We start from the raw sequence: 27,755 nt of genomic DNA, 5'->3' as shown, positions 1-27,755 counted from the left end.
CTGCCCGTGGCCTCTGGGGGTGGTGCTGGCTCTTCCAGAAGCCCCCACCCTGCTGAGGAAACAGCCACCCCAGGCGTCAAGACAGAACCGAAGCCCTGGGCCCGGGGGAGGCGGCCTGACGGATTAGGCCGGAGGGACAGCAGATGCCCGTCCTTCCGAGGACTGTCCAGAAGCAGCCGGCGCTCGGACCGGGAGTTTGCAAGTAGCTTGAGAGCGAGGTGAGCCTCTCCCGTGGCTTAACACGCACGGGTTTGTGGCAGTTGTGTCCCCCATTGCCAAACGAATGGTTACAAGCTACCTGAGGGTTTTCGAACTGCTCTGCTGTTTGCGGGAACCCAGCAGGAGGGACAGACCTGCTGCACGACTCGCACTCCTCCGGGCCCCGTGCCAGTGCCTCGGAAAACCGCCAGCCCGGCTAAGAGCACCCCGTCCGTGAAAGCACGTTCCGCGGGGCCGGGGTGGGGGGCGGGGGGCGCAGGGGACAGGATCGCAGGGACCTCTAAGCGGCAGCAGAAGGAAGCCACGCGGGGCGGTGGCCGTCTGAGGAGGGCCGTGGGCAGAGGAGCAAAAGTCCTGTCTCCCCTCTGGGGATCCGGAAAGGGAGCGCCCCGGTGTTGCTACCGGGGGTCCCTCTGCCGGGGTCAGCCTTGCTTCTAGAGCCGGATCCTTCTCCCTTACCAGGCTGTTGCGTGAAATAGCCTTTCATCCAGCCACAGGAGGGGGGGCTCTTCGTGGAGCCCCGTCTATAAACACAGGTTAACAATAGGAACCAGAATGTTCCGCAGGAAACCGGCAGGACCTGCCCTCCCCACACAGAGCAAGGAAGAGTTTCACAGGGATCCCTGCAAGCGTCCTTCCCGATTACAAGCCCAGAACCACAATAACCAACAGATGAGCTTACTCTGGTGACTTCCAGGAGACCCAGCTCTCTTTAAAAGGAAAGGGACTTTGCATGTTTTGTTATAACCATCCTTTATTCCAGCGTAACTGGTCCCTAAGAGGCTCTCACTACGGCAGAGATGGCCAAACCCTGCTGCGGGAGGGGAGGGAAGCGCATCAGAGAAACAAACCCTGCTGCGGGAGGGGAGGGAAGCGCATCAGAGAAACCCGCCCCCAGGGACGGATTTTCTAAATAGAATCCTGCCCCGTCCACCTGGGAAAGAAAGTCCTTCGCAGTCTGTTCGGACGGAGGGACCTTTCCTCGCCTCTGATCCGGGGGAAGTTGTGAGGCATTTCTGTCCCTGAAGATGCTGGCAAGACTGAAAGCCTCTGTGCACAGTCCCCTCCCGCGGCACGTCTCCGGAGAAGTCACCTCCTGCGTGCCCAGCCAGGTCAAGGGCAGTTCCCGAGCGGGCCGTTGGCTCTGCCGAAGGAGCAGGAGGCCCCAACCCCAAACCACCCCACACAGGAACACGCTCGGCTAGAGCACCTTGAAGCTGGTCTGCCTGTTCCAAGGGTGTACGGACAGTTCAATCCGGAAACTAGGGCTGTTTAAACGCCGCAGTGAACCACGTGCCAAGCGAGGTGGCAGACGTGCAAACCAGGGAACGGGGAGCGGAGCTGCAAAACCACAGAGCTCTTCCGGCTGGCAAGGGCCTCGCCGCCTCCGCCCACAGCCGAGGCCTGGGCCTGGGTAACCACGCACCTGCCCCACGGCCGGAGGGCCGGGCGCCTGCTCCTTAGAGGGGTGACGCGACCAAGTTCACACGCAGAGTGCGGGGGAGGCCTGTGGGGGCGTGGGACCAGAAAGGCAGCCCGGGAGGGCGGCAGCCCACAGACCCCATTTGAAAGGCATAGGCCACAGGGAAGGATTACCATTAACGGTAGCTGCTAAACCCCGCAGTTTCAGTGAGTCCTGAATGATCCTTATAACGAAGAAAGGAAGCATCGAATCAGTATTAAGTCTCGTAACTTATTCAAGAGCTTGGGAACCATGACCCAAGATGTTTGGGGTGGGGCACAGGAGAAGACAAAATTCCCGCATAAATTACCCGTAAGATGGCCCAGAGCAGTGACTTCGCCGCCTCAGTCAGGGGCTGCCAGAGACCCCGGTTACCAGGCCTGCCTGCACCTGACCCCCAGCTCAGCCCTGGGGGGCCCGCTGCTGCCCACCAAGGATGTACAGGAGGCCTTGTCCCCAGAGCTGCAGACAGAGCCCCGGTTCTGCTCTGGGCTCTCTGTTGTGCAGATGAGGACCTGTCATCTGTCTGCTCGGGGCCTGCGGGCCCCCAGGGTCGGCCCTCCCTCTCCGCAGGCTTCCTGTGGGTCAGGGCCCCTCCGTGCAGCTGCTGGTCACAGAGGCTCGGACATCAGGGCACCTCCGTGATCTGGAGGCCCCGGCCCTCCCTGTGCGGGTCTCATCCCTCAACTGACCTCCGAGAAGGATCCTGGCTGCCTCGGGCTGAGCACCCGACAGAAAGCCCTTTCTGAATGCACAAGAACACGTAAGAAAGAGCGCACAGCTGGGTCCCGCTCCAGGGACAGCGACGCAGCCCTGCCCGCTGGCCACACTATAAAGAGCTTCTCTGAGGTTGGGGCTCAGCGTCGGGACCTCCCCAGCTGACGTCGAAGGACCGTGCAAGTGGTAGATAATTCTCTCATCCGATGGATAAGGCATGGCGGGGGTGGGTTCAGGGATGCAGGAGCCTGCAGAGCCCCAAGCGCCCCCCGGAGATGACCGTCACACGAACAAGGAGTCCGTTATCCCCGAGGTAGCTCTGTGTGCACCAGGCTGGGGGCTCTCCGCCTGGACAGGGGAGGCTGGAGTGGGAGCTACAGGGGGCAATGGTGGGGAGGGGTGGCCGGAGCCAAGGCCTGGAGGCAGGTGCAGGGAGCTGGGAGCTGGGCGCCAGCACAGGTGCAACGTCGGACCTGGGGGGCAGCGGACGCCTCGCTGCAGGACGGAGCTGAAGGTTCAGACAAGGACAGGCGTGTGTGTCTCTTGGATTCCTCAGCAGCACTGGAGGTGGGGTGAGGCCCTGAGGGAGGGCCAGGAGGTGGGGGGCCGGCCAGAGACTCCCCGAACAAGCCGCGTGAGGCCGGTGTGGGGAGGTGGGACCGTGAATGCCGCAGCGAGAGGTGACCTGTCCCAGGAGATACACGCTCGGCAACACCAGACAGCAACCAAACTCTCAAGGGCCCACGGGTCTCTACCTCGTACCCAAATTCTTGGGTCTTCCCCCCAAACCTGAATTCTGGTCTCCAGGGCTCTTCACCGTCTGTCCATCCCCCCTGAATCACAGTCAAGCATTGTCCCTCCCCCGTGTGCAGGCAGGCGGAGGGCAGAGCTGGCCTCCCCCACGTCTCTGTCCCCGCCTGCCGGCCCCGCGCCAACCCTGGGCAGCACGCTCGTGCACACAGAGGTGTTTAGACAGAACTCCCACCGGAGCGAAACCCTCAGGGGCGTGTGCGCCCGGGCTACGGTCCTCCCGTCCACAAAGGCTCCCTGGGAGCGAGGGACACACTGGCTGTGTGGGAGAGAGTCGTGTTTCAGGAACCGTCATGTCCGCAAAGCGGTGGGCTCCGCAGGGGCTGAGGCTGGGCGCCGGGAGGGCGGGGAACGCGGCCCTCGGGTCCGCGGACGCCATGCTGACCGCCGGGCGTGCACCTGCTCCCGACGCCCGTCAACAAGGGCTCCCGGGACGTGGGGACATGTGGAGGGCGGCTGCGGCTCCTCTGACTGTGGCCGGCTTCCGTGATGAACGAAAATGCTTTACACATGAAGCCGGAGGAGCCCAAACAGTGACCGAACCGGGAAATGGCAACGGCCACTGGGAGTCGGGGTTCGGCGTGTCATCCCGCCGTGCAAGGCCCCGCGAGCCACTCCACTTCCTGAGGAGCCCGGGGTGGCCCCGAGCAGCTGCTCTTTGGACAGGGCCACCCCCAACCCCTGGGGCCAGTCCCGAGAGGAGGAAGGGAGGCCCCGGCGCGCCCACCTCACCCCTTCCCAGAGGACGGGAGGCGGAGACGGCTTTGCCGTGGGGACTCTCAGTGCTCCGATGGTCACCACGTGACCACGCACGCTGGGGCAGGGTCGTGCTGATTCCCAGGGAGTGTCGAGGACGGGGATGGGGAGAAGTGGGACCCTGGAGACTGGCCGAGCAGGGTGCCAGTCCGGCTCCTCTAGGAACCAGCTGGGGATCTGGAGACTCCGAGCCTCAGGCTCCGGAGCGGCAGCACGGCCGGGCCCGGGAAAGGAGGTTCTCCGGGGCGCCCACCCTGACGCCACCCATCACTGCCCAGTTCTGTCCACTGTCCTCGTGGGAATTTGCAGTGGCTCACCTGACTTGCACGACAGCCTGTCCCTGTCCCTCACCTCCGGCCGGAAGCTCTGGGATCTGTCATGTCACAGCTGTAGCCCCAGTGCCCAGAAATGAGCAGCGTCCTTTACATCTGTGCTGAGTGACCTGAACAGGGCACAGGGCCGGCTTGTGGCAGGGGCCAAGGGCATGGTGGTCAGTCCAAGCCAGACGCCCAGACACCCTGAGGCCCTGGACACCTGGACACTCGGGTACCTGGACATCTGGACTCCTGGACACCAGGACACCAGGACACCCAGATGGCTGAGCATTTGGAGCAGAAACCCAGGCCTGGCCTGGAACAAGCCTGTATCTCGCTGTGTGGACTTGGGTGAGTGGCCTCCCCCAGAGGCCTCAGTCTCCCCCGTTCGGCGAGGAGGGTGATCAGAAGACGGCCGCTGAGGCCCTCTGCAGGAGTCTCTGGCTCCGCACGGACTCTGGGCCAGACAGGACCACAGTAAAACGCCACGCCGGTACCGGAGCCCATGTGTGACCCTCAGCTCCACAACCACCGTGCAAGAGACGCAGGAGGCCCAAGTACCACTGTGGCGGGGGAGGTGGGCGTGTGAACAGCTAGCAGCCGCCCCCAGCCCCACTCCCCTGCCCCATCGGCCTGGCCGCCTGGCATCAGGCCTGGCAGAGTCTTACCAGCTTGGAAGTGGCTGGAAAACCCAGGAAGGAAGGGAGGAGCTGAGGAAGTGGGGAGGGGGAGGGGGAGGGGGAGGGGAAGGGGGGAGGGGGAGGGGAAGGGGGGAGGGGGAGGGAGGAAACAAGCCGGCAAGGATCCAGCTGGGGGTGTCACTGCCCCATTCCCAGATGGGGGGCACTGGCGATCCCCAGGAGCAGCGAGCGACAGAGCAGGAACTAGGGCCGAGCCTTTGCCAGGACGCCTCCCCGGCTCGGCTGAAGACCGCGGTGGGCCAGACGCCAGCCGCCAGCCTCCTGCCCGGTCCTCAGGGTTCACTCCAAGTGAAAGTCAAGGCACGAAGCCTCGGCCAGTCCGGGAGTGGGACCTGCCTGCACACCTTCCAGGGGCCAGCAGCTCCAGCCCCAGGCCCCACGAGGGAGAGGGGGAGGGGCCCGCGGGGGAGGGGCCGGAGTGGGGGTCCAAGGAGCCTGAGGCCATTGAGGTAGGAAGGGGCAGAGCCTGAGCGCAAACCCCGGGGTCCCCCTCCCCGCCCCCTCAACTCTCCAAGGCCGAGCAGACGGGGTGCCAAAGTCCGTGAGCCCCGGAGCCGGCGTCTCTGTCCCACGAGCCTGCGGTCTCGCACACACACAGGGCGCCCGTGGACGCCGCCCATGGGGGCAGCTGAGTCCCATCCAAGGGGGATGGGAAGAGACGAGGGCTCTCCCGTCTGAGCTCGGTCAGCAGACGGCCTGGCCCGTTCTGAGACAGGGTCAAAGGCTCAAGGTCACTGCTCCTCCCTGGGTGAATGCCCAGTGGGGCCAGGCATTTGTCCCATCCTGGTCAGACCCCAATGTGGACAGCCCCTGTGGACCGGCTGGTCAGAGGAGGGATGGGCGAGCCCCCGGGGCCCCTCCGGAGCACCCAGGTGCCCTGGGGACAGGGAGCCCAGGGCTGACAGCAAGCCTCTCCCGACCTGCCGCAGGCAGCCGAGGGCAGGACCCCCGGGAAGGTCCCCAGAAACCCTGTGCAGCTGGATTTGAACTGGCTCCAAGTGCTGGGGTATCTGGGGTCTGCACCCCCAAGCAGACCATCGGCTGCGCTCTTACAGAGCCGCCCACCCAGCTCACTCTGAAATAAGAGGAAAGCCTGTCTCTCCAGGTGCTCCTGAGCCCGCCCAGCTGACCAGGCCACGGCCCCGCCGGAGAAGCAGCGGTGAGCGCTGCTTCCGTGCAGCCTCCGGCTCCCTGTGGTCAGTGCCCATCGGATCCCCACGGGGCCAGGCCCCCTGCCGATGCTGGCGCATGTGGTGGCCTCCCTGTCCTCACAGAGCCGCGGCTCTACCCCAGGGCCCGGACAGGGGAGCCAGCGCTGGTTTGGGCCCTTTTCTGGCCCAAACCCTCACCTGGAGGCCAACGCTAAGGTTTGATGTGAGCTCGCAGGGTGAGCTCAGGTCGGGCTTGTCACGACCGGTCAGGATGCAGGAGCCCCAGGGAAGCCCTTCCCGGACCAGCGCGGGCACCCCCTCCCGGGCATCAACGCTGGGGCTGGGCAGTGGGAGCAGGAGTCTCCCCGGGCCCAGGAAGCAGGAACTCCTTCCCTAGATGCCAGGCCTCCCCCAGAGACACTTGCTACACGGACTGTGTCCCCCAAGCTGGCAGGAGGACTCAGCCTCCCTCGCTGGAGACTCTGGGCGAATCCAGGATGAGGGGCGGGAAGACCGCCCGCGCCCCCGGGGCCGTCTGTCAGGCCTCTCAGCCCTGCTTCCTCCCTCACTGTCCCTGAGGACAGAAACCACTCCGCCCGGGAGAAAGGGAGCGGGGCCCTTTGTGTCCTGAGACGAAGTGTCAGCACGGGGCACTTACCATCCCGAGACACCCCCAGAGCCACTTTCCATTCTGTTCTGCCCACGACACTACCGGCAATCTCTGTGTGGCTTCTGGGGGGCCCATTCACGGGAGGGAAATGGATCAATGAGAAAGCCTGGCCCGGGGGGCTCTGGCGAGCTCAGTCATTCCTCTCCCGGGCCCAGCCGAAAGGACAGAGGGCGCCGTGCCCGTCCCGGAACGCAGAGCTGACCAGAAACGTCCTTTGACCAGGGAGCTATTTCTTGTCTTCTATACGGGAGAACAAAACCGCTTTCTGAGGGACATCTCTCACGCTTCAAACAAATGTCCCTTCCGTGACTTATTTTTAAGTGCACTTGCCTGCGAACGCACCGGAGCAAACGCGGGGGCCGGGGGGGCGCCGGACGCACAGCGGCTCCCGCCCCCCACCCCACGCAGGACCCGAGGTGGAGGCTCCCTGGAGCGAAGCCCAGATGATGCTCCCCCACTGCATGAGGAGGTGTGACCTAAGCCCTCTGCCCCAGGGCAGCCTCTGCGGGGGGTGGGGGGGGCTCCCTTCAGAGCAGGGAGTAGAGCAGAGCCCAGCCTTTGCCCCTGCCCCTCACCGCTTCCAGAACTGCACCTGCCCAGCCGCCTGCGGGCACTGCTGGGACGAGCCGACAGCCTTGGCCGCGCTCCTGTCACAGGCTGGGCCAGGGCCCCCCAGAGCATCCAACCTGGCCTCCCGCCTCCGCTTCCCGAGCCACCGGCTGCTCAGCCCGGCCTGGCCCGGTTGCCACAGGGGTGGGGGCCTCGCTCTGGCTGGGAGGAGGGCTCGTAATCACGGGGACCGGGCGGTAAGAGCCAGTCTGTGGTGAGTGGCCACAGGGCCCGCCGTCCAGGCTTGGGGAAGGGGCTTCACCTAGACGTCACCAAAGGAACTTCCAGGAGACTGCCGGCGGCGGACGAGTACTTATAACCCCAGCACAGGAGGCAAGACAGCACCTGAATGGTGACAGAGAAAACCGACGGAAGCCCTCCAGCCGGAGCCGGGCCTCTGATTTGACCTGAGGAGACCCGTTCTGCCCGTGTGCCCGCGGGAGGACTCCAGCCACAGCCCCGCCATCCCTGCTGCTCCCTCTTCTGCTGGTCCCGCGGAGACGGGGAGGCGGCCTCCCTCCTGGGAGCAATCCCGCTGCCGCTGCCGGTCAGGAGAGCCTGCCCCTGTCTGCGAGGGCCCTGCCTGCTGCACATGGCAGGTGCGGAGCCGCTAGGGCCACACCAAGGACGCCTCACTGGGGGACGGAGCCCTGGGTCGCCCCGCCTTGGCCCCAGCTGTGGGACTGGGCCTTGGTCTCAGGCGGGGCCCTGTGACCTTGTTCTGAAGTGCCCTGGGGCTCCCCTTCCCTGCGCAGACTCCCAGAGGCTCTGGCCAGAAGAGGGGACATCAGTGTGCACCTGCCAGGCACAGTGCGGGGCTGGAGCCGGCGTGTGGCGACAGGCCAGGTCAGGGCTGCAGGTGAACAGTCAGGCATCTGGACGTTTCTGACAGCGAGACCCTGGGAGCTGCAGGTCAGACGCGACGCCTGTCACGTTGGGAGCAACCTGCCGTCTTTATTGGTTCCCACGAAGGCCCTCGGAAGCACCGCACCTGCTCCTGTCCCTCCACACACAGCGGATTTTCTTCAAGACCAGGAGACCCGCAGCCCCATAGAGCGTCCTCCCCACCCCCGGCCTCCGGGGCCGACAGCCGCTTCCTCCTCAGGGTGCGTTTCACAGCTTGAACCCAAGCGGTGTTGAGTCCTGTTAGACGTGTCCGAGCCAGCGGGCTGGGAAGCACGCCAGCGGCGAGCACGGCCAGCAGCGGCAGCAGCTGCTCCCACAGCTGGCAGATGTGCTGCCGCTGCTGGCCGTGTGGGCCGACACCAAGCACGGGGTCCGCAGGGTCAGGGGGGACAGAGGGACAGCTCCCTCAAGCGGCCTCCCAGGAACCTCACTGCCACTGAACGTGCCACGGGCGTGGCTGTCCCTGTCCCCGGCGGCGCCACGGGCCACTGCCCTGCCTGCTCTTTGCTGCAACTGCCCCTTGCCCAGTGGAGGCCCCGGACTCCAGCGGCAGCAGGTGTAGCCCACTTCCCCGAACCCACCGCTGCAGAATGCGCCCGGCAAGCAGACGGGGAACCAGTTAGGGTTTCATTTGCGCTTCGGGACACACCTTCTCCTCCACGGTCCCTGGGTCCCCACGGCACGGGCGTCCCGCTCTTCATGACCCCAGGAGAGTGCTGGGTCCAGAGCCGAACCACCACGCTGCGCTTAGGTGCCCACGTGTCCCCCCTTCCCCGCCTCAGCACCCCTCACTCCCTCCCGAGACCACGCGCTGTTCGGGGCGGGGAGCCCACCGGCCCCGGCCCCGTCCTGGCACCGAGGAGGCAACTGGGAGTGGGGAGTCCAGCGGCACTCAGCCGAGAGGAGGGATGCGAGCGAGACTCACCATCCTGCCGGGCGCCCGACACCCTCATCCTGCTTCCACGGTCCCAGCGGCCCCACCCCCCGGGCACCGTGACGGTCCCTGTCCCGAAGGTGAGGCCGCCGAGAGAGGCGGCCCCTCACCCCAAGGTCACGGGCAGGAGCTGGCACGCTGGGGCCCACGCCTCGGCCGGGCTCCGGAGCCTGACTGCAGTCAGACCCCACACGCTGCCTCTCCCCACGAGCAGGCGGGACAGAAAATCTCAGCGCCCGCCGCCAAGGCTGTGAAACAGGCAGAGTGACCTTCCTCCAGGGACTCCGCTGCCTTGTGCTGGACTTTGCTGAGGGCAAAGGCAACCTTAGCCCAACTGCCCGGACCCTTACGTCCGCGGTAACATACCCGAGATTCCTCTGGAAACCTCCTCTACCGCTCCCCGCCCCCGCGTCCCTCCCCCGCCCCGACTGCCGAGATACACGTGGGCAATTCCTCCTCCGAGCACAGGACCCACGGAGACCCATCTGAGGGACCTCACGACTGAGTTTGACTGAACAGTAATAAATGACCTTTCCCGACAAGAGCCAGCCCCCTCGGCATCCTGGAAACCCCTGGGAGGCGGACCCTCTCCCTAACCCCTTCCCAGCGTGGAAGTGCATAACGGGCCGCTCCTCACGGCCCCGGCGCAGATCGCCCATCCACGGGCCTGTCCCCCTGCTTCAATAAAACCACCTTTCTGCACCAAAGACGTCTCCAGAATTCTTTCCTGGCTGTCGGCTTCAAAGTCCAAATTTCCACATCAGTGAGGACGTCTTAAAAACCAGTTTATTGTATTTTCTAGGAGAAACCCTTCAGAGAAATATAACATGCAAAGGGGAAATCAATACAAGTCAGCCCCGTGGACAGCCCTGACAGGGTCCGACAGGTGCAGGAGGCAAACAGGCCCACTCCGGGGGCCTCCGTGCATGGCCATTTCTGAGGGGGAAAGCGGGAGACACGGCCACACAGGACAAGGGCCATGAGCTCGGTCTGGGGCAGGACGGACGGTCCCCACGGTCATGAGACTGCGGCTGTGGTGCAGGCAGGCCATGGACCGGCTCGGAGCCGCGACCCACATCCTGCTCCGTCTAGAGTCACCTGGAGGGGGACCTGGGGGCTCAGCCACCGAGCGTCTGCCTTTGGCTCAGGTTATGATCCCGAAGATCCGGGGTTGAGCCCCCTGTCGGGCTCCCCGCTCAGCGAGGAGTCTGCTTCTCCTTCTGCCTCTCTCTATCCCTGTCTCTGTCTCGAATGAAAAAATTAAAAATCTTTAAAAAATAAAAAATAGAATCCCCTGTGCAGCCCGGGAAGCCTATGCCCAGTGCCGCCCGGGAGCAATTAGGTCTCGGAGGGACGTGGGCTGCAGCGCTGTTGTAAAGGTGGTGCTTGAGGTACCCGGATGGCTCGGGAGCTGAAGCCCTGGCCCCTGGGTTTCCACGGACCTCCGTGGTCATAGGTCATAGGGTCATAGGGTCAGGCCCCATATGGGTCTCCCCGCTCAAGGGGGGTCTGCTTGGGATTTTCTCTCCCTCTGCCTCTCCCTCCTTCGCACAGCCTCTCTCTAGATAAATAAATCCTTACAAAAAAATAAAATTAAGTAAAGGGTGATTGCTGAGTGATCCAGCCAAACGTGAGGACCCCTGGTCCAGAGCCTGCACGGGTGACTTGCCAGAGCAGCGGCTGCCCTGCTGGGATCCGTGCCGTGCGGAGGCTCCGACCGGTCAAACTCCCTCCATGCCCATCCCCCACCCCCACCATTCAGGCCCGTCCTGGGGGAATGAGTTGCCCCTGGTTTTCTGGGGCACCTCGGTGAGAGCTGGCGGGTCTCAGGCCGTGTGGCTGCAGACGCAACTCCAGGCTCGCGACTCGGGATGGGCCATCTAACGCAGAGTCCTCATCTGCAAGTGGGGGGGACAGTGGCCCCCTGGACGCCCACATCCTAACCCCCAGAACCTATGAATATGTTCCCACATCCTAACCCCCAGAACCTATGAATATGTTCCCACATCCTAACCCCCAGAACCTATGAGTATGTTCCCACATCCTAACCCCCAGAACCTATGAATATGTTCCCACATCCTAACCCCCAGAACCTATGAATATGTTCCCACATCCTAACCCCCAGAACCTATGAATATGTTCCCACATCCTAACCCCCAGAACCTATGAATATGTTCCCACATCCTAACCCCCAGAACCTATGAATATGTTCCCACATCCTAACCCCCAGAACCTATGAATATGTTCCCACATCCTAATCCCCAGAACCTATGAGTATGTTCCCACATCCTAACCCCTAGAACCTATGAATATGTTCCCACATCCTAATCCCCAGAACCTATGAGTATGTTCCCACATCCTAACCCCCAGAACCTATGAATATGTTCCCACATCCTAATCCCCAGAACCTATGAGACCCATTCAGGACTCCGGACCTCCAGAACCTTGTGACAATAAATGTGTGTTGTTTTCAGCCACTAAATGAATAATAATTTGTCCCAGCAGCTGCAGGAGACGGACAGCAGCTGTGCGCGGAGAAGCCGGAGGCCGTGTCAAGGTTAAAGGAGATGAGGTGTGCAAACACAGCCTGGGAGCAGTCAGCTGCCGTCACCGCGTCTCCCGTGGCCGTCCTCTGGGGGCTGCCCCTCTCCGCACCCCAGCTCCAGAGCGGGATGCGTCAGCCCTGAGCAGGCGGGGGGCCTGGCCTGTCCTCAGGAGACCAGGCAAGCAGCTTCTTAGCACCTGCGCGACAGTCAGACGCCTCGGGCTCTCTGTGGCCCCTGCGCCGCCTGGGCAGGTGACAGACCACGCGAACCCGCGCTGCCACCCAGTCAGCTCCCACCACACGGGAATGTGGCACCGGCCCCGGGAACTACGTTTACCCTGAAGGGACACCCAGATCAGAATGTCCTCTGCTGCGTGACCCTGCCCTCAGCATCCCCCTGGTCCTGTTTCCAGAGCCAGGCAGGGCTGGCTGTACAGCTCAGCCCTGTCAGTTCGACTTGAAAGCCACACGCACGAAGCCAGCCCACGGCGACAGACACCACGTGCTCAGACGGGACAGGGCGGCAAGGCTGGAGCGCACCAGCCAGTAGAGCCGCGGGACAGGGCGGCACGGGAAGTAGGCAGGTGCGGACAGCGCCCACGGAGCTCAGAGGGGAGGAAGGAAAGGAAGCCTGTGTCCCGGCGGCCAGCCCCGGCGGCAGGAGCCACGGCAGCAGGGCCCCGGGTGGTCCTTGCCCACAGCAGCGGCTCTGGACAAGCCGTCCCTGACAAACTGAGAAACCCCCGCACCAGGCTGGGTGAGGTCACTGGCCCCGCGCGGAAAGGAGCCCAACCCGCCACGCTGTGGGAGAGTGGCCTTGTGGCCGGCCTTGTGGCCAGCCCGCATCCCCAAGCCTATAGTTGGAGCGCCGCGGACAATACAAGGACGCAGGCGCCCTGCCTTGGGCCACTCGGTCTCCAGGCCACATGGAACAGTGTATTTTCAGGGAAGAGCAAAACTATAAAACCCCTGAGCCTCTGGTAAAGCCCCACCTGCTCCGTTCCTGCTCCACATCTGCAAGGATCCGACGGCACAGGCTCCGAGAGGCCCCGACTCCCAGTGAGGTCCTGAGCTGCCGGGGGGACCCTGGGGCCGGCAGATGTGCTTCCCAAGGCTCTCACTGGGGAGCTGGAGGGTGCCGGGGATCTGCCTCTGTCTCCCTAATGCCCTCCCAAGGAGGGAGACCCGTCACCACTTCCTCTGACCTGTGCTGGGCTGTGGGTCGGCACGGGTGCTGGCTTGGGGCTGGGGTCTCTTCCCATCCCCACGGGTCTCAGCATTGCGAGTGAGGCCTCCCAGTCACCCAAAAAACGCTGTGCTCGTGTGGCTGGGGATGAGCTCGCCGTCCCTGAGCCCCTTCTGGTGGACGGGGCTGTGCCTCTCTACGTGCGGGTGACGGGCTGCCCCCAGTCTGCTCGCCAGCCCCCGAGCCCCCCCTTCTCACCACGGCCGTGTGGCATCCGTCCCCCACTCCCTGCTCCACGCCTGCCCGAGCACACCCCTTCCCTAAAGCCCCCCTCGTCCCACCTGAGCCTAGGAGCTCTGCCCAGCCCTGGAGGCCCATCCCAACCGGCCTGCCTGGCACCCGGGGGTCCGTGCCGTGCCCACCACACCTGCCGCCTGCGTCACCCCAGCGCTCGGGCCAAGGCGGTGGTGGGACTCGAGCCTTATCTCCCCGTTCGATCACAAGCCCGTTTAGGGCAGGGACCTTGCTGTCTCTGCAGTGCCCCGCTCAGAACAGACCTTCAATAGCTCAGAATCAAATGAAGTAATCACCTTTTGTCCGGGCCTCCGGGCGGCAGACGACGGTTGCTATTTCTAACAGCAGCAGGAAGACAAACAGTGCCCTGCCCACCCCCTCCCCCAGTTCCACACACAGTGGTGATCATTTCTCTTTGCTCTCAAACCAACAAGGTTTCTAGCACATTCCGGCAAGAGGCACCAGAGAGGGCCAGGAGGAGCCTCGCCCCAGCTGCACAAAGGCGGGGTACTGAGCCAGGGCAGGGGCCCGAGGAGGCGACGCCGAACACAGCCCCTCGGAGCGGCCTCGCAGAGCCCAGCCCAGCGACCGCGGCCGTCCTGCGCCCGGTCAGAATGGGTGGCCGTGCCGTGGCCGGCCGCGGATGCCGGCGTGGGGCTGCGGCCTGCGGACCACAGGTCAGCAGTCACGCCGGGCCGGTGGCTGGGGCCGGGAGCGGCTTCGGGACTGTCGTGGAAACATGCTGTTGTGAAGCCTCGTGGGGCGGCGCGGTGCTGACCTATCCTGCAGGCAGGCGGGTCCACTGGCGGCGGCGGCCACCCCACGGCTCACAGCTCCTCCCCGGCAGGGAATGTGGCTCCGGGAATGCAGAGCAGGTCTTCTTCTGGGAGGGTGGGCTTGCGGGGAGCACAAAGCTACAGCCGAAGCAGAGGCCACAAAACACTTGGGACAAGAAAGATCCGCAAATCCTTGAATTCCTGTCTGTCCGTCCCTCCTGTCTCTAACCCACGGACTGGAAGAGTCTCTCCCCACATGCCCTTTCTGGCCCCAGGTTTCTATCCACGGTTTGGATGAAACGATCATGTCAAGCGCAGGAGGACCCCCAGCACACAGACAGGACCCGGACAGGCGAGACGGACAAGCTGAGGAAGTGGGGGGCTGCCGAACAGGCAAACCAAAGACGAGGCTTCCCCCGACAATGCCAGCTATGCAAGCAAGGGTGGGAGCCGGGGTCAGGGACGCGGAGCCGGGGGCCTGGCAGCTCTGCGACAGGCGCGTTTTCATAAGCACGAGATTCCGAGCTCACAACCAAGCTGGAAGCAAGGCAAGGGCGCCAACTGTCCTTGGCTGCAGGGACAGAGCACGAAAGCAGGTGCATGGCGCTCCATACTGACCGGCTCGCAGGCCTTGGCAGGTGCAGACCAAGTGGGCTGAGCGGGGAGCAGGGGGGCAAGGCAGACAGGGCTGCTTCGAACCACGCCGGGGAGGTCGGGGGTGTTTCATCTGGGGAGGAGAAGACCCTGGCAAGTCCAACCGGGGAGGCTAGGGGGTGAGGCTGCTGACCCTTACCACAGGACAGCCAGAAGGACAAGGAGGTACGGGGGGGCGGGGAGAAGCCACTGAAGCCTGGTCCCCAGCCCCGGCCACCGACAGGCCGAGGCTCAGCGTCTAAGGGGAAGGCCAGCTGCACTCCAGGCAGGCCTCGGCTCTCGGGCCCTGGGAAGGCAGGGGCAGGAAAGAACAAGAGCCAGGAGGGGGCCTGGCCAGCCAGCCAGGAAGGCTGCATCGTGGCAGGGGTGCATCGGACGGGACGCCAGGCCCCAAGTCACACAGCTACTGCTGTCCTCAACATGCCCGGCCTCCTCTTGCGGCTGGCCTTGGACCCAAGGGGAGGACCCCAGGGAAACTAGAAGGAAGGGGCTTCTCACAGGCAGAGGGGACCCGTGGAGCTGAGCAGAGGCTGGGGTCCCTGCTAGAGGGGCGGCCAGGGCAGAGGGACAAGGAGCTGCTGCCTGGTCTATTCTGGTCACCATCCACCTGGGCTCTGCCATGGTGACCTGTGCCCATTTTTGGACAGTCCTCCTGGCTCAGCCCAAATTCCGGGCTGCCTTTGGGCCCTGTGGGAGCGGAGACAGGAGACACAGTCCAGGGCCGGAGCTCTGTCCCCGAGGCGCTGAGGCTTCACAGGGCTGGGCAGGGCTGACCCAGCTCCGGCCCTCCCCCTCCCCGCCACAGAACGCGGGGCCTGTCGCTCGCCTCTAGGCCTCAGCTGGCTTCCCCCACACAGGGACAGTAACAGAACCCACCTCCCGGCACCGTGAGGAGGCCTTCCTGCGGTCACAGGGGCACAGCCGGCACACACGAGATCAGCAAGCAGAGGGGACGCCACAGGCATCTGTGACATTACAAACCACTTTCCCGATCTAACCTGGGGGTCAGGGCACGGCAGGGCCGTGAGTGGGGACAGGGGAGGCAGGTTCATGTCTGCGCACGCCAAGCTGGCGGGAGCGGGGGCCTGGGGGGGGCGCCCACGCCCATGGGCCATGGTGGCGTAAGGTTACATAGGAAAAGACAAAGCCAGCTCTGGGGGTGGACGGCGGGGTCAGCTGCACAGTCGTGTGCGGGACTCACAGACGAGGCTGTCCACTCTGTAAAAATGTCGGAGGTTGTGTTCCGTGTGGTTCACCACGTGCTGAAGGGACAGACTCACGATGTGGCCTACGGACCACAGCCCTGGCACCCCACCACCACCCCCCAGGCCGGTGTCTGTACCACGGTCGGGGCAAGAGGGCCCTGCTCGACTCAGCTGTCCTGACTTCTTTAATTCAGAGATAAACCAGGCCCGGCTCGTCTTCTCCAGTGACTGGGTGTTGGAGAATTCGACCAGTGGTGATTTTACCATCTTTTTTCTGGGGACACTAGAACAGTCACAATCTTCTCGGCGGCCCAACGGCGTGACAACCGTCCAGAACACGAGACACTCCCCCAATCCACGGAGAGCTGGCTGTCTTTAGATTCACGGCATCCCCACGATGTCCCACGCAGTGACCAGCACAGCAGGGACAGCCACGGGGCAGCTAGGAGGAGACACAGGCCAGGGAACCTTGGGGGCCTAGTAGCAATGACAGTAGCAATGATGACACTAAATGGGACGGATTCACCCTGGGAAAGGGCGGCCCACACAGGCCCACAGGGACACGAAATGTGCCGTGTCGCTGGGCACTGGGCCCTGGGGCCTCGGGCAATTAGACGTCCATCCTCAGAGAAGGCGACCGGGAGTTGGCACTGGGAAGGGAGGCCGGTCACTGACTCTAATTATCCTAAAAGCTTTTAGATGTCAGGCCGGTTCATAGTTGTAAGAGACGTACCAGGAGTCCCTTCAGACTCTAAGATGTTCGAGCCAAAGAACGGTCTGTGGTCTTCCCCGTCTCAGGTTGGAGGCTATCCGGAGGCGAGAGTTAGCTCCCTTCCTGGACAGAGGCCAGGGGTCCGGAGAAGGGCAAGGCCACCCGGATAGCCCCTCACAGAGACAGGGCCCCACGAGGGTTCAAAGGCAGAGGACACCCCCTCCGTGTCAGGCTCCCGGAGCTAAGGAAGCTTCTGGAGGAGCCGGCGAGAGGCCTCCGCTGGAGTCACTGAAGCTCTGCCAGGGCCACGGTTTCGAACCTGCTGACAGACACTGCACGCGCCCTGTTGAGGCACTGAGACAGAGCGACATTTCTAGGTGACACGACAGAAAGTCAGTAGCAGTGTCTGAGACAACACAGGCGGGCCCGGTGGGCTCCGGGAGGGCCACAGGGCAGGGAAGCCCTCTTTGGGGCAGGAAGGGTTAAACCCAAAGGTTTAAAGATTTAGCAAATAAACCTAAAATGTCACATGGAGACTGCCAGGCCAGTGTGGTCACCATGGCAATCCGTGGCCAGCGGCACAGGGTTGAGGAGGGACCAGTGACGGGGGTCGGGAAGGACGCCCCACAGGGCCGGCGGGCTCACAGACCCGGGCCCCGAGCCACGCAGCCGCAGAGGCCAGAACAGGGCTGTGGCCACGGGGCCAGTTGGCCACACAGAGGCTCCTGGCTCTCCTGGATGAGGGGGAGGCGTCGCCTGCCTACCCTCATTCCTTTCCTTGCTCTCACTGGACACCTGCTCTGGGAGGCGCTCCGGCTCCGGGACACAACAGTGAGTCACGTCGTCCCCTCTGCACGGACTCACCGCAGGGAGCGGGTGCCGACACTAAACGGGGCTACACTCGACGGAGGGGTCGGAGCCAGCGACAACCTAGCTCCTCACCCACGGCCCAGGGTGGCGGGGGGCAGTCCTGGAGGTCTTGGAGTCTCAGGGAGTGCCTGGGCCACTGGCCCATCTTGGAGCCAGTGAAGGCAAGTGAAATCCATCAGCCAGCCAGCCAGAGACACCCACCCCTAGGAAATGTCCCCCAGAGGCCTTCGAGGACAGAGGCCACAACGCACTGTGGTCAGGCACCCGCCGTGTTCCCTGGAGGACAGACATGCCTTCCCTCTCTCTGTTCGCCACTGCCCTGAATGCTCAGGCCGGTCTCTGCTCCCGGTGAACATGGGACTCACCCAAAGCCTCATCTCCCTGCGACCTTGCCCTCTGTGACCACACAGAGTCACACATATCTCATGTGATGGCACTTCTTAGGCTGGTCCCTGTGTGTCAAGGTCTAGGACAAGCGGCCTCCAAAGGCAGGAAATGGCCTGCATTATTTCTGGATCTGACCAGGTAGTCCTGGGAGTGGGGGGTGAGTTCAGGGGGGGCCTTCTTCCACCAAGAGAGTGAGGGTGAGGGTCTGGAGCCAGACTTCGCCTAGACTGTCCTCCTGTTCCCCAGAGGGAGACACCACCAACTCATCCAGCATGGGGCCTCGAAGCATCTGGGCCAGGAAGGCCTCCCGCAGCCCAGAGGGCGATGTCCCTGCGCGGCCTGTGACACACACAGGAGGGCGCTCAGGCCTGTGGTCCTGACACGACACGGGAGGCGAGCTCCTCTGTGAGGGGACATTCTCTTGAACATAATGTATGTCCCACAATTTGAAGCCGAGAGCTTACCGGCATTTAATGGAAACAGCTGCTGAGACACACTTGCCAGATCCCAAGTGTCCCACTGCACAGGTCCGTGTCCCGACCCAGCGGCTGGAGGCCCCATCTCGCTCCCGCCCTTGTGTTCCTCGGGTCCAAAGCAGGCTAGAAGCCTCTGGAAGGTCTGGAGGAGATCGCACCCCCAAGCAAGAGTGGCGGCCTCAGTCCTTGGACTTCGGACGGGACCCGCAGCCACGGGCAGAGTAACCGCCTCTGAGGCTCCAGCGCACGCGGGGCTGGACGCGTGAATTTTCTGCCCCTGCTCTGGCCCTGCAGCTTCCCGCCCGGTGGCTTCACCAAGGCTCTGCCCCTCCCTCCAGAATGGGGGAGCTGCCCCCCACCCCGGCCCCAGGCTCCCAGCCAGGGCACCTCCTCCCCAGGGCGGAAAGCCCCCCCCCCACTCAGCTTCTCCCACCCCCCTTCCTGCAGGCTCCTCCCCACGAGAGCAAGCCCCGCCTCCCCTACGCTCCTAGAGAGCCCGACCCCTGCGGGCTCCTGCCCATCAGCCCCTCCCGTCCCGACTGGCCCCTTCCCGGCAGCGGACCGACACACGCAGTCCCTGTAAAAGCGGACCAGACACCCCTCCCTGAGCAGTGCGTCCAGCTGCCACTCTGGCCTCCTGCAACCCAGCCAGTTAGCTCCAAGACCGGCCTGCACTCCCCGTCTCACTCCACCACTGCCCTGCAACTGCCCCAGTGGAGGAGGGGCACAGGGAGGCTGCCCCAGCCCAAAGCCCATGACCCATGTCCCCAGCACCTCGACCTCCTCGACCTCCGGGTCTCCTGGGGCCTCCCTGACGGTTCCTTCTCCTCGGGGGGTCTGCCGTGTCTCTCCTCTCAACCACCGCCCCCCTCCCCGCACTGGGGGCCTCTGCAGCCCAGGCCTGGAGACAGCTGTGCTCCTCCCTGCCCTCCCCTGCCAGACCTGACCTGGTGATCACGCCCACCTCCAGCTCCTGGCTCCTCCTGGGGCTTCAGTCTGAATGGCCCTGCCAGCCCCTGAGCTACCTGAGCCGCAGGAAGACTCCTCCCCCGCTGCAGACAGCACCTCCCTCCCAGCCGGTGACCAAGTCTGGGCAGTTTCTCTGCTCGACTCCTCATGCAGAGTCCTTCCTGCCCTGGCTCTCGTCTTGCCGGGTTAGGTCATCACCAAGCGGGGCACACAGCCTCCCGCTGGGGCTCCGTCCTCCCTGGATCCACGTCCTCTCGCCGACGACCTTGTCCTGGAGACAGCGGGGCGCGCTGCCGTTTCCCTCTCCAGGCCTTGGTTTGTTTTGCACAAACTCTAACACACGACAACCCTTCGTTGTGGACACTATTATCAGCCCCATTTTGCAGAAAGGAAATCAGCTAAGAGGGATTAAGTAACTCCCTTAAGGCCACCAGAGACACGAAAATGTGACAAAGAGCCTGATTTGAACCCACATCCGGCCACCCAACCGTCCGCATTCCCTGCGGCCCTCTGCCCTGCCTTCCAGGTGGAACCAGAGACCTTAGCGGGAGCCATGGCTTCGCTCAAGGGCGGTCACGACTTCGGGAGCCAAGGTGACTGCGGGGTTCCCAGCGCCGGCACTGGGCTCCTGTGCCAGATGCGGCACAGAGTGGACCCCACTGCGTGGGAGGCCAGTGCGAGAGCGGGGGACAAGAAGGAGTCTGGTGCGTGGGCGCCAGTGGCCTCTAACAGCAGCACTGCAGCCCTAGGGCGGGGACAGGCGCTGCCGGGGGCTGGGGGTGATGCCGACCCGGCTGGGGCTCCCCCAGGGAGACAAATGAGACGCCTTGTTTTCATGTGCGCACATCTTTCCTGGGCTGAGGTTACAGATGCCTGAGGCTCTGAACGCTCCCTGCCCCCGAAAGCCAAGCAGAAGAACCCGAGGAGAAATGGGGCAGCCGTCTTCCAGCGACAGAGCTGCCCTGTGGGAGCCCCAGACCCCCACTCCCCCTGCTCGGGCGAACAGATGTTCCCCGCAAGGCCCTCCCCCCGCCCCCCGGTGGAGAGCAGACTTTCCAAGAACCCGCGCGGCCCATCACGGAGAGCCACCCTTCACCAGCAGAGAGCCCCCTCGGTGGGCCTTCCAAGCCCGAGGCTCCAGAGAGCCAGGGTTGGGTTAAGAGCTACCCGGTTCCAGAATTCTCCCTCGAAGACACAAGCCATCCGGACTGACAGGAGGGGAACGAGTCCAGGAGCACCCCAGCCTCCCACGCGCCAGGGCCGGCCCGGATGCGAGTGTCCAGGGCAGGGAGGGCCGTGCCCACAGGGTCATGTGTCCGAGTCACATCCCCCGCAACTGGTGCGGCCAACGGACGCGGTGGGCGCCCTTCGCACAGGCCCCTAGCCCCGCCCCTCTGAGGAGCCGGGCCACACGCCCTGCTTCCTGTGGCCCAGAGGCCTCCCCGCACTGCCTCACCCCTGCAGTGTTCCCAGCGCTGCCCTCCCCCAGCGGCTGCTGCGCCCAGACCTAAACCAGAGCAATACGGAAGGAGGACGCTTAGGGTCCCGCTTAACAGATGGGGACACCGAAGCCCAAGACCACAGGCCGAGGAAGAGTCCCACGTGCTCGGAATCTAGGGCCCTTTCACTCAGACGCCACAGACCCCTGCTCTGTCAGCTACCGTGGGCCCCTGGACAAGCAAAGACTCGTGACATCACCATCCCTAAGTCTGGGGAGAAAGACCCAGACAGGCAATGCAGTGTGGTCGGGCAGGGTGCGTCCTCGGGAGCTCGCAGGAGCCGGCTGCCTCTGTGCCGACTGCCGGGACCCAAACCCGCCCGCGTCCCTCGGGCGCGAGAGGGTCCAGCTCCACGCACAAATCATTTCACTGGGAAAGCAAGGGGACAGAGGGAGCCAGGGGCTGGTGACTCCCCTCGTGACCTGGGGGTGGGCCCGGGACCACGGGGCACAGCTCTGGCGGCTGAGAGCCCGGGCAATCCGGGCGGAGGCGGGGCCGCAGGGGGGAGGGTCGTCCACCTGGGGGGGCACAGAAAGAGGTCACAGGAAGACCAGCGGCTTCCATTTCATAAACACCTACCCTGGACTCCACTGGTACCCCCCTCAGGGTCCAGCAAAGTGGGTGAGGGTACACCCATACTTCACATGGGGAAACTGAGGCCCAAGAAGCTGTCACTGACCCCAGGTCATGCAGGCCGAGGTGTCCGAGCCAGGACTCAGTGCCACCGGTTTCAATTTGTTTCTCCAAACTGTAAGGGCCAGGCCGAAATAAGTGCCCAGAACAGCGTCCCCTACTGCCCGTAATTTGGGCAAAGCAGAGAGAGCACCGAGTGAGCTGGGGCCCTGGGCCGGGCCGGGCTGGGCCAGCGCTGAGGCCGTGGCTGCAGCCCGAGCTGGGAACACGGACCCCACAGGTATCAGAGGATGGGGCGTCTGGAGTGGGAACCGCAGCGTAGGGCAGAGGCTGCTGCCTGCTCCCCACCCCTCTCCCTCAAGTGGGGGTCCCCGCTGAGCTCCGGGATTCTGGCTTTCCTCTTGAGCCTGGGTGATACCTTCCACACAGGCCAGGTCGATAGGTAGCAAATGGCCTCCCTCCAGATGACAACGCGGTTCAGAGGGGTCAAGGGAATCCCTGGGCCCCACAGCTGGTTTGGGCCAAGGGAGAACCTGGGCCCTCCGGCCTGTTGTGGCCTCTGCGGGGGGCTGACTGGACAGCGGTCAGGGTCAAAGGCCCCCAGCTCCACGCAGCTCCGAGCCCCTGACAGACCGTGGTGGTGTGTAGACGCAGCCCTAGTGCACACGTTCTGTCTGAGTGCCTGTGAGCCCGGAGAGGTGCGGCTTCCAGACCTGTGTCCTCGGGTCATCCACAGCCGGGAGCCCGGCCAGCCAACCCGGGGCCACGGACACCTCTGAGAGCATCTGCCCGAGCAGCCGGCCCCATCTGAGAAGCCCCACAACAACAGGGACGAGATTTGCATGGCGTTTCCGGCTCACAGAGCACTCCTTGTCCTGTCCTCTGCAAAAGGTGTTCCAGACAGACGGAGAAAGGTCATGGCTGGCCAAGGACTCACTGTGGGACGAGGTCCCAGCCGGGACTCAGCCCAGGTTTTCTGACGGTGAGCTCTGGTCTTTGTCCGTCTGTCGCCCGCAGCCCAGATGTGGAGCTGGCGGCGCTCCCCCAGCCCTGGGACGGGGATCCTGTCCAGACTCCCATGCATGGGAGGAAAAGCATCTGGAGTTCTAGAATGACCCAGCCTGCAGCGGAGGGGCCTGGCAGCGGGGGCCGGGGTCCTGAGAAGTTGCTGCAGATTTCCTCAGTCCTGCCTCCGGCGCCGGCCCAGAGAGGCTGCCTGTCTCCGGCCTGGATGTGCACCCAGAGGCCCAACCGGTACTTCTCTGGGGGCCGAGTCACTTCTGAGCAGTGAGAAACAGCAGCCCCTTACCCACATCAGACTCGCATTCCACTGAGAAAGCGACACCCCCCAGCCTTCAGGGTCCAGCGGCATAAAGGCCACACCACTGAGACACGCAGAGTGCTACTGGTATCTGGGGCCGTGCACGTGTGCACACGCGTGTGTGTGCGTGTATGGGGACATGAGATGGGGTTGCCTCGATCGGGTCGGGAGGTCGGTGGTTCAAGCCCTGGAACTGTCCGGCAAGAGACAGAAAAAGCACAGGGCTCTCACACTGCCTGGTGAGGGTCCTGACCGGGGCAGCCCCCAGATCTGAGGCCATGTTCGCCTCTGGGATCCCCAAATGAAGATGCCGTCACAAGCATTCTGAAGGCCCAGGGCAACCCCAGTTCCCTCTCTCGTGAGGGTCCACCCTGGAAGGGAAGGGCCCTGACGTCCGACGCCCTCGGGGCGGGGGGAGGCGGCACGTACCTGGACCTCCCGCGTGTGGTAGGCAATGATCAGGCCCAGGAGGATGACGGTGGACAGACTGATAAGGCATTTCAGGGCCAAGGAAAACATGGAGTCCTGCGGGAGAAACGGAAAGAGAATTAGGACAGTCAGGAAGGAGCCAGCCACGGGGCTCTGCAAAGGGAGAGGGGCTCAGGGGCCCGGCCCAGGGGTCCCTCGGGATGAGCACCCCCCTCCCAGCCTCAAGCCTGTTTGCATTCCTGGGGCTCAGTTCGCAGGCGTTTGGAAGTCGGCCTCGGTGCGCCTACGTCGTGCGATCATGACTCCTGCTTGCCCTGCTTTTCACAGTCAGGGAGTCAGGGAGTCGCCCGCCTGGGCCTCCCTCCTCTCTGAGCCTGAACCAGAGGACTCCTGGGCTCCTTCCGGCTCTGACCACGCGGGGTGTCCGCGTGACTTAGAATGTCCTGCAGGTGGTCTCCCCCCCCAGGTGAGGTCAGGAGCAGGGAGGGAGGCACGGGTGGCAGAGAGGCTGCTGGGGAGCCAGGACGGGTCTCCCTGCAGGGGGTGGGGCAGGCCGGGGTGGGCCCCCGTGTTCACTGCCTCTTCCAGCGCCGGGCCACACAGGCTCTGGACACGGCCCCTTCCCAGCTGTGTGACCTCATGCTGTCCGCTCCTCCTCGCTCTGCCCCAACGGTCCCCTGTGTCCATTGGGGGTAACGTGAGACCCTGCCTCCCAGGGCCGCCGGGAAGAACAAGGCATGTTTGGAGATGTAAAGTCTCCAGACCTGTGCCCAGCAGGGTCAGCTGTCCAGGCTGGGGCGCAGCGCCCTGCTGGACATTGGGAAGCCAGGAGGTAGGGACGAGCCCGGTCCCCCGGGAAGATGGGGGCCGGTGGGCCAGGCGGCAGGTCCGAGGGCTCAGTCCTGAGATGCGCAGCCTGGCAGCAACGGCCCCGCGCCCACGGCCAGTGGCTCTACGAGGCAGCTTCTGCTGTGCAAGGCGGCGGCACATGGCTGCTCTCATCCGTGCTCACAATGGCCTTTGGCCTCTGTCCCAACTGGACGTTACAGGAGGCGGCTCCAGGGGTGAGTGGCTTGGGCCCGGGTTCAAAGCCAAGGTTTCTGACTCGCACCCAGAGCCCTGCCCTCAGACTCCCGGCCCTTTTGCGATGAGAAACAAGCAGGAGCGAGGTGGGACCCACGGGAGCAGATCCCAATGGCAGCCCTGGTCGTGGGAGGCGTCTCCCAACTAGGAGACGGTGAACGGCCAAGTGAGGCCCCACAGGGCTGGGGAGGGCACCACGGCCGGAGGGGACAGACCACCCTGGACGCGCTCAAAGGCAGAGGGACAGCGGCTCGGGTCTGCAGGGTTAGGTGGTGGCGTCCAGCTGGGCAAGCTCGGGGGTCGGAGAGGCCCCGGACCCGCAGTGGCCCCGTGCTCCCCAGCCCTCCCCCCGCAGGCCGAGACAGCAAGAAGCTCTCCCTGGGTCTGCCGCCCCCCTGCAGGCATCTGGTACAGTGGCTGGCTGGGCCCCGCTTTGCGCTGGGGACCCAAGGAGAATGAACACAACCTTCCCTCCTGCCTGCTCCCTCGGACGGTTCAGCCCTTCTCACTGCTGGGGCCCTGCGCGACTAGGGGGTGATCAGCTGGAAGCTTCCGCCGATCTGCTCTTGCACAGGCCCCAGTCTGGGTGCCGCGCAGGCTCCCCAACCAGGAGCCCTCCATCCACACTGCCCCGAGGACCGTCTACACCTCAGCCAGTTTCCACGGAGGCTCTGTGGTCCACACCGCAGTGCAGAGCCGGCGGCCGCTGGCTCCACACATGGACAGGGCCTCCGGACGCCCTGGGGAAGGTTCCCATCTCTGAGAGCAGGACTGGGTGCTGGAAACACCACCCAAGCCTCGAGGTCCGACCTACTGAGCCCTGCCCCGGCCGCTTCGGGACGAGGCGATCATCCTGACAGGGGCCGGCTCTCCCTGCTCGTGAGCCGGAAATGGCCCGAACTTCTCCCTCCAAGGGCTCAGAAGGCTTCTGGGGAGCGTCACGCCTCCCCTGGGAAGGCCTCGGGATCAGCTGCACATTTCAACATCTCATTTATTTCTTTTGGCAGAAATGAACTAAAATCTGAATCCGAGTCTATTCCCATCATTTTTAGAGGACGAGGTGGAGGGAAAGGAGCTGCCGCCCCTCCTCTGGGCCTCTTCCTTTTGTTCTAAAACTCAAAGCCCTTACATAAGAGGCGCCTTCCACCCGCTCCTTGGTTCTGGTCAGCTCCAGCCCCACGGGGGACGAGCTTTGTCCCGGAGCCGCGGGACCCTCTCCTCCCTGCAGACCCCGGCATTCTCTGCCACGTGTCCATGAAAAATAAACTCTCAACACTTTTTAGTAGCTGGAAAACATGTCAAAGTCTGGCTGGACTAGAAATGTCGTCCAGTTGCTAAAATGTGGAATTTCTGCCTTTTCTTTGCTGCCTCAACTCGAGCGAAGCTTGAAATCGATACCGTTCTTGGGGGGACAGTCGTGGGCAAGTCAGCTGCGCCCACCCCATAGGGCACCGGCCACTCGCTTTGCCCCACAGGCTCCCACCAGACGGGCCGAGGGGCTGCTAGGCTGGGAGGGGGTCCCCACGAGTGCCAGCCCTCTCCTCGGCGTCTCGGGGCTCTTCACGACGGAGCGGTGACCCCAGCACAGAGGAACGCGGAGAAACATCCCTGCAGATGAATCCTTTTAAAAGCCATTTATTCCTAAATGCCCAGCGCTGTCAGAGTGGTCACATACATTCGAAAGTGGCCAGCAATGGGCCACCAGGTAGCCACTTAAAACCATTTCTGTCAAGAGTACGTGAAGAGGAAAAGCCTGTGCTACCCGGTGAAAAACCCCGACACCAAAGCCGCATAGATGGTCCTTCCCCTTATTTTTAATTGTTTTACTTTTTCTAACCTGAAAACGACTGAGACTACAGCATCGCACGATACAGAGCGTCGGGGCGCACGGGCCGTCGCGAGCCACCCTGCAGCCAGCCGGGGGGAGCCTGCCGTCCCGAGAGCGCCGCGCACAACAGGGGCTTGACGAGGGCTTCTGGAACTTTGCTCTCCACCCACCGCGCGCCGGGTGCCCCCACAGACCAGGCCATGACATCTCCGTTGTGTCAGAGTCGGGGAGACAAGGTGACTTCGCCAAGGTCACACAACTAGCCCAGATTTCAGCCGTTGACTGGACTTTCCACAGACCGGTCCTCCCTGCCGCCCGAGACCGCTCCGCCGTCCTCGCGGAGACTGATGACGGCCACCCATCGGCCACCCATCGGGGCTTCAGACGAGACTTCTGGGGGGGGCGCCGCCTTCCCGTGGGGGGCCCCTACCCACCGGCGAGCCCTCCACACGCTGTGACCTTTTGCCGAGGACTCCGGCTGGCCCACGGCACCGTGGAGGGTGAGGGAGTGTGTGTTCCCCGTCTCTGCCCAGCCTCGTGGCCTCCAAACACGGGGCACGATTGTAGTGGCGACGGCAGATCTTCCCAGAGACGCTGGAGTCCTAAATGTGTTTGACTGTTGGCGATACTTGAAAACAAGAGAAAACTGGAGTCCCAGGGGACGGACCTGAGGCTCACCAAGGGAAGAGCGCGCAGGGGACCCCCCAGCCGAGCAGACGCCCCCCAAGCGTGCGTGCGTGTTCCTGCATCTGTGGTCGCCCCGTGGTTTCTGTCACCAGCCAGGACCCCGGGGCGGGGGACGTCATCTAACACTGGCATGTGCTGAACGAAGCTCTGCACGCCTCCCTCCACCCCGGAAACCGTAGCTGCAGAGAGGTTCTCCTCTAGAAGGTCACCTTTCCCTCAGCCTCCCGGAGAGGCTGTAAACCGACGGCCGCTCGGCGCCAGCGTGACCTCCAGCTCTGGACCGGCTGACCCGGTCAGACACGCTCCGGAACGCGGCGCACGTCGGAACCAGCCCTGGGGCGCAGGAAGCCTGGATTCCTGGGTGCCGTGCTCTGCACCCCTGCCCCTCCCTCGGCCCTCCTGCCCCTGCCCCAGGACGGCGTCTGCCCACTCTCCGTCCTTCATGGCGGTGCCCCGCGGGGCTCCTGGCCAAACTCAGGCCCCTCCCCCGGCGCTCCGGGCCGTCCGGGCCCCGGCGCACCTCCCGGGCCAGCGACTCGAGGCTGTGACAGGCACCACGACGCTCCCCCGCACCGGCTGTCTGCGGGGCCCAAACCTTCCTTCACTCCTCCGTCCACCCTGCAAGCGTTTCCTGAGCGCTCAGCCATGGCCAGGCCCTGCGCCGGGCACCTGTAAAACGCCAGGGGCTCCCCACCCCCTCCACCCCAACCCACTGAGCCGGGATCCCACCAGGCCGGGGACGGGGCAGCTGGGGAGGGCCCAGAGAAGCCGGGCTAGGATGCTCAGAAACAGGCAAGAAGCCCAGGGGGACGGAAGAGGCCTGCAGGCGTCCCTCTCGGTGACAAGGGGCCCTTGACCCTGACCCTGACCCTGACCCTACGCCCTGCAGGTGAGTGAGGAGTGCGGAGAGCACCTTCCCCACGGAGAGGCTCTGAGCCGGCTCGCTCCCCCA

The 27,755-nt window shown here is 64.1% G+C and overlaps 1 protein-coding gene across 3 annotated transcripts in view; it reads right to left on the bottom strand.

The window, feature by feature from the left end:
* The window catches only part of KCNN3 (potassium calcium-activated channel subfamily N member 3), a 114,962-nt gene that overhangs the window by 59,817 nt on the left and 27,390 nt on the right, over positions 1 to 27,755 (bottom strand). For all 3 annotated transcript variants that reach the window (XM_082703575.1, XM_082703574.1, XM_082703573.1), the window contains exon 2: positions 23,206 to 23,301. In XM_082703575.1, coding sequence (XP_082559701.1) covers positions 23,206 to 23,301 — 96 coding nt within the window. The remainder of the gene's footprint in view (positions 1 to 23,205; positions 23,302 to 27,755) is intronic.

Source organism: Mustela nivalis, assembly GCF_964662115.1.
Source record: "Mustela nivalis genome assembly, chromosome: 16".
Lineage (NCBI taxonomy): Eukaryota > Metazoa > Chordata > Mammalia > Carnivora > Mustelidae > Mustela > Mustela nivalis.
This window is presented reverse-complemented; position numbering and strand designations above follow the sequence as displayed.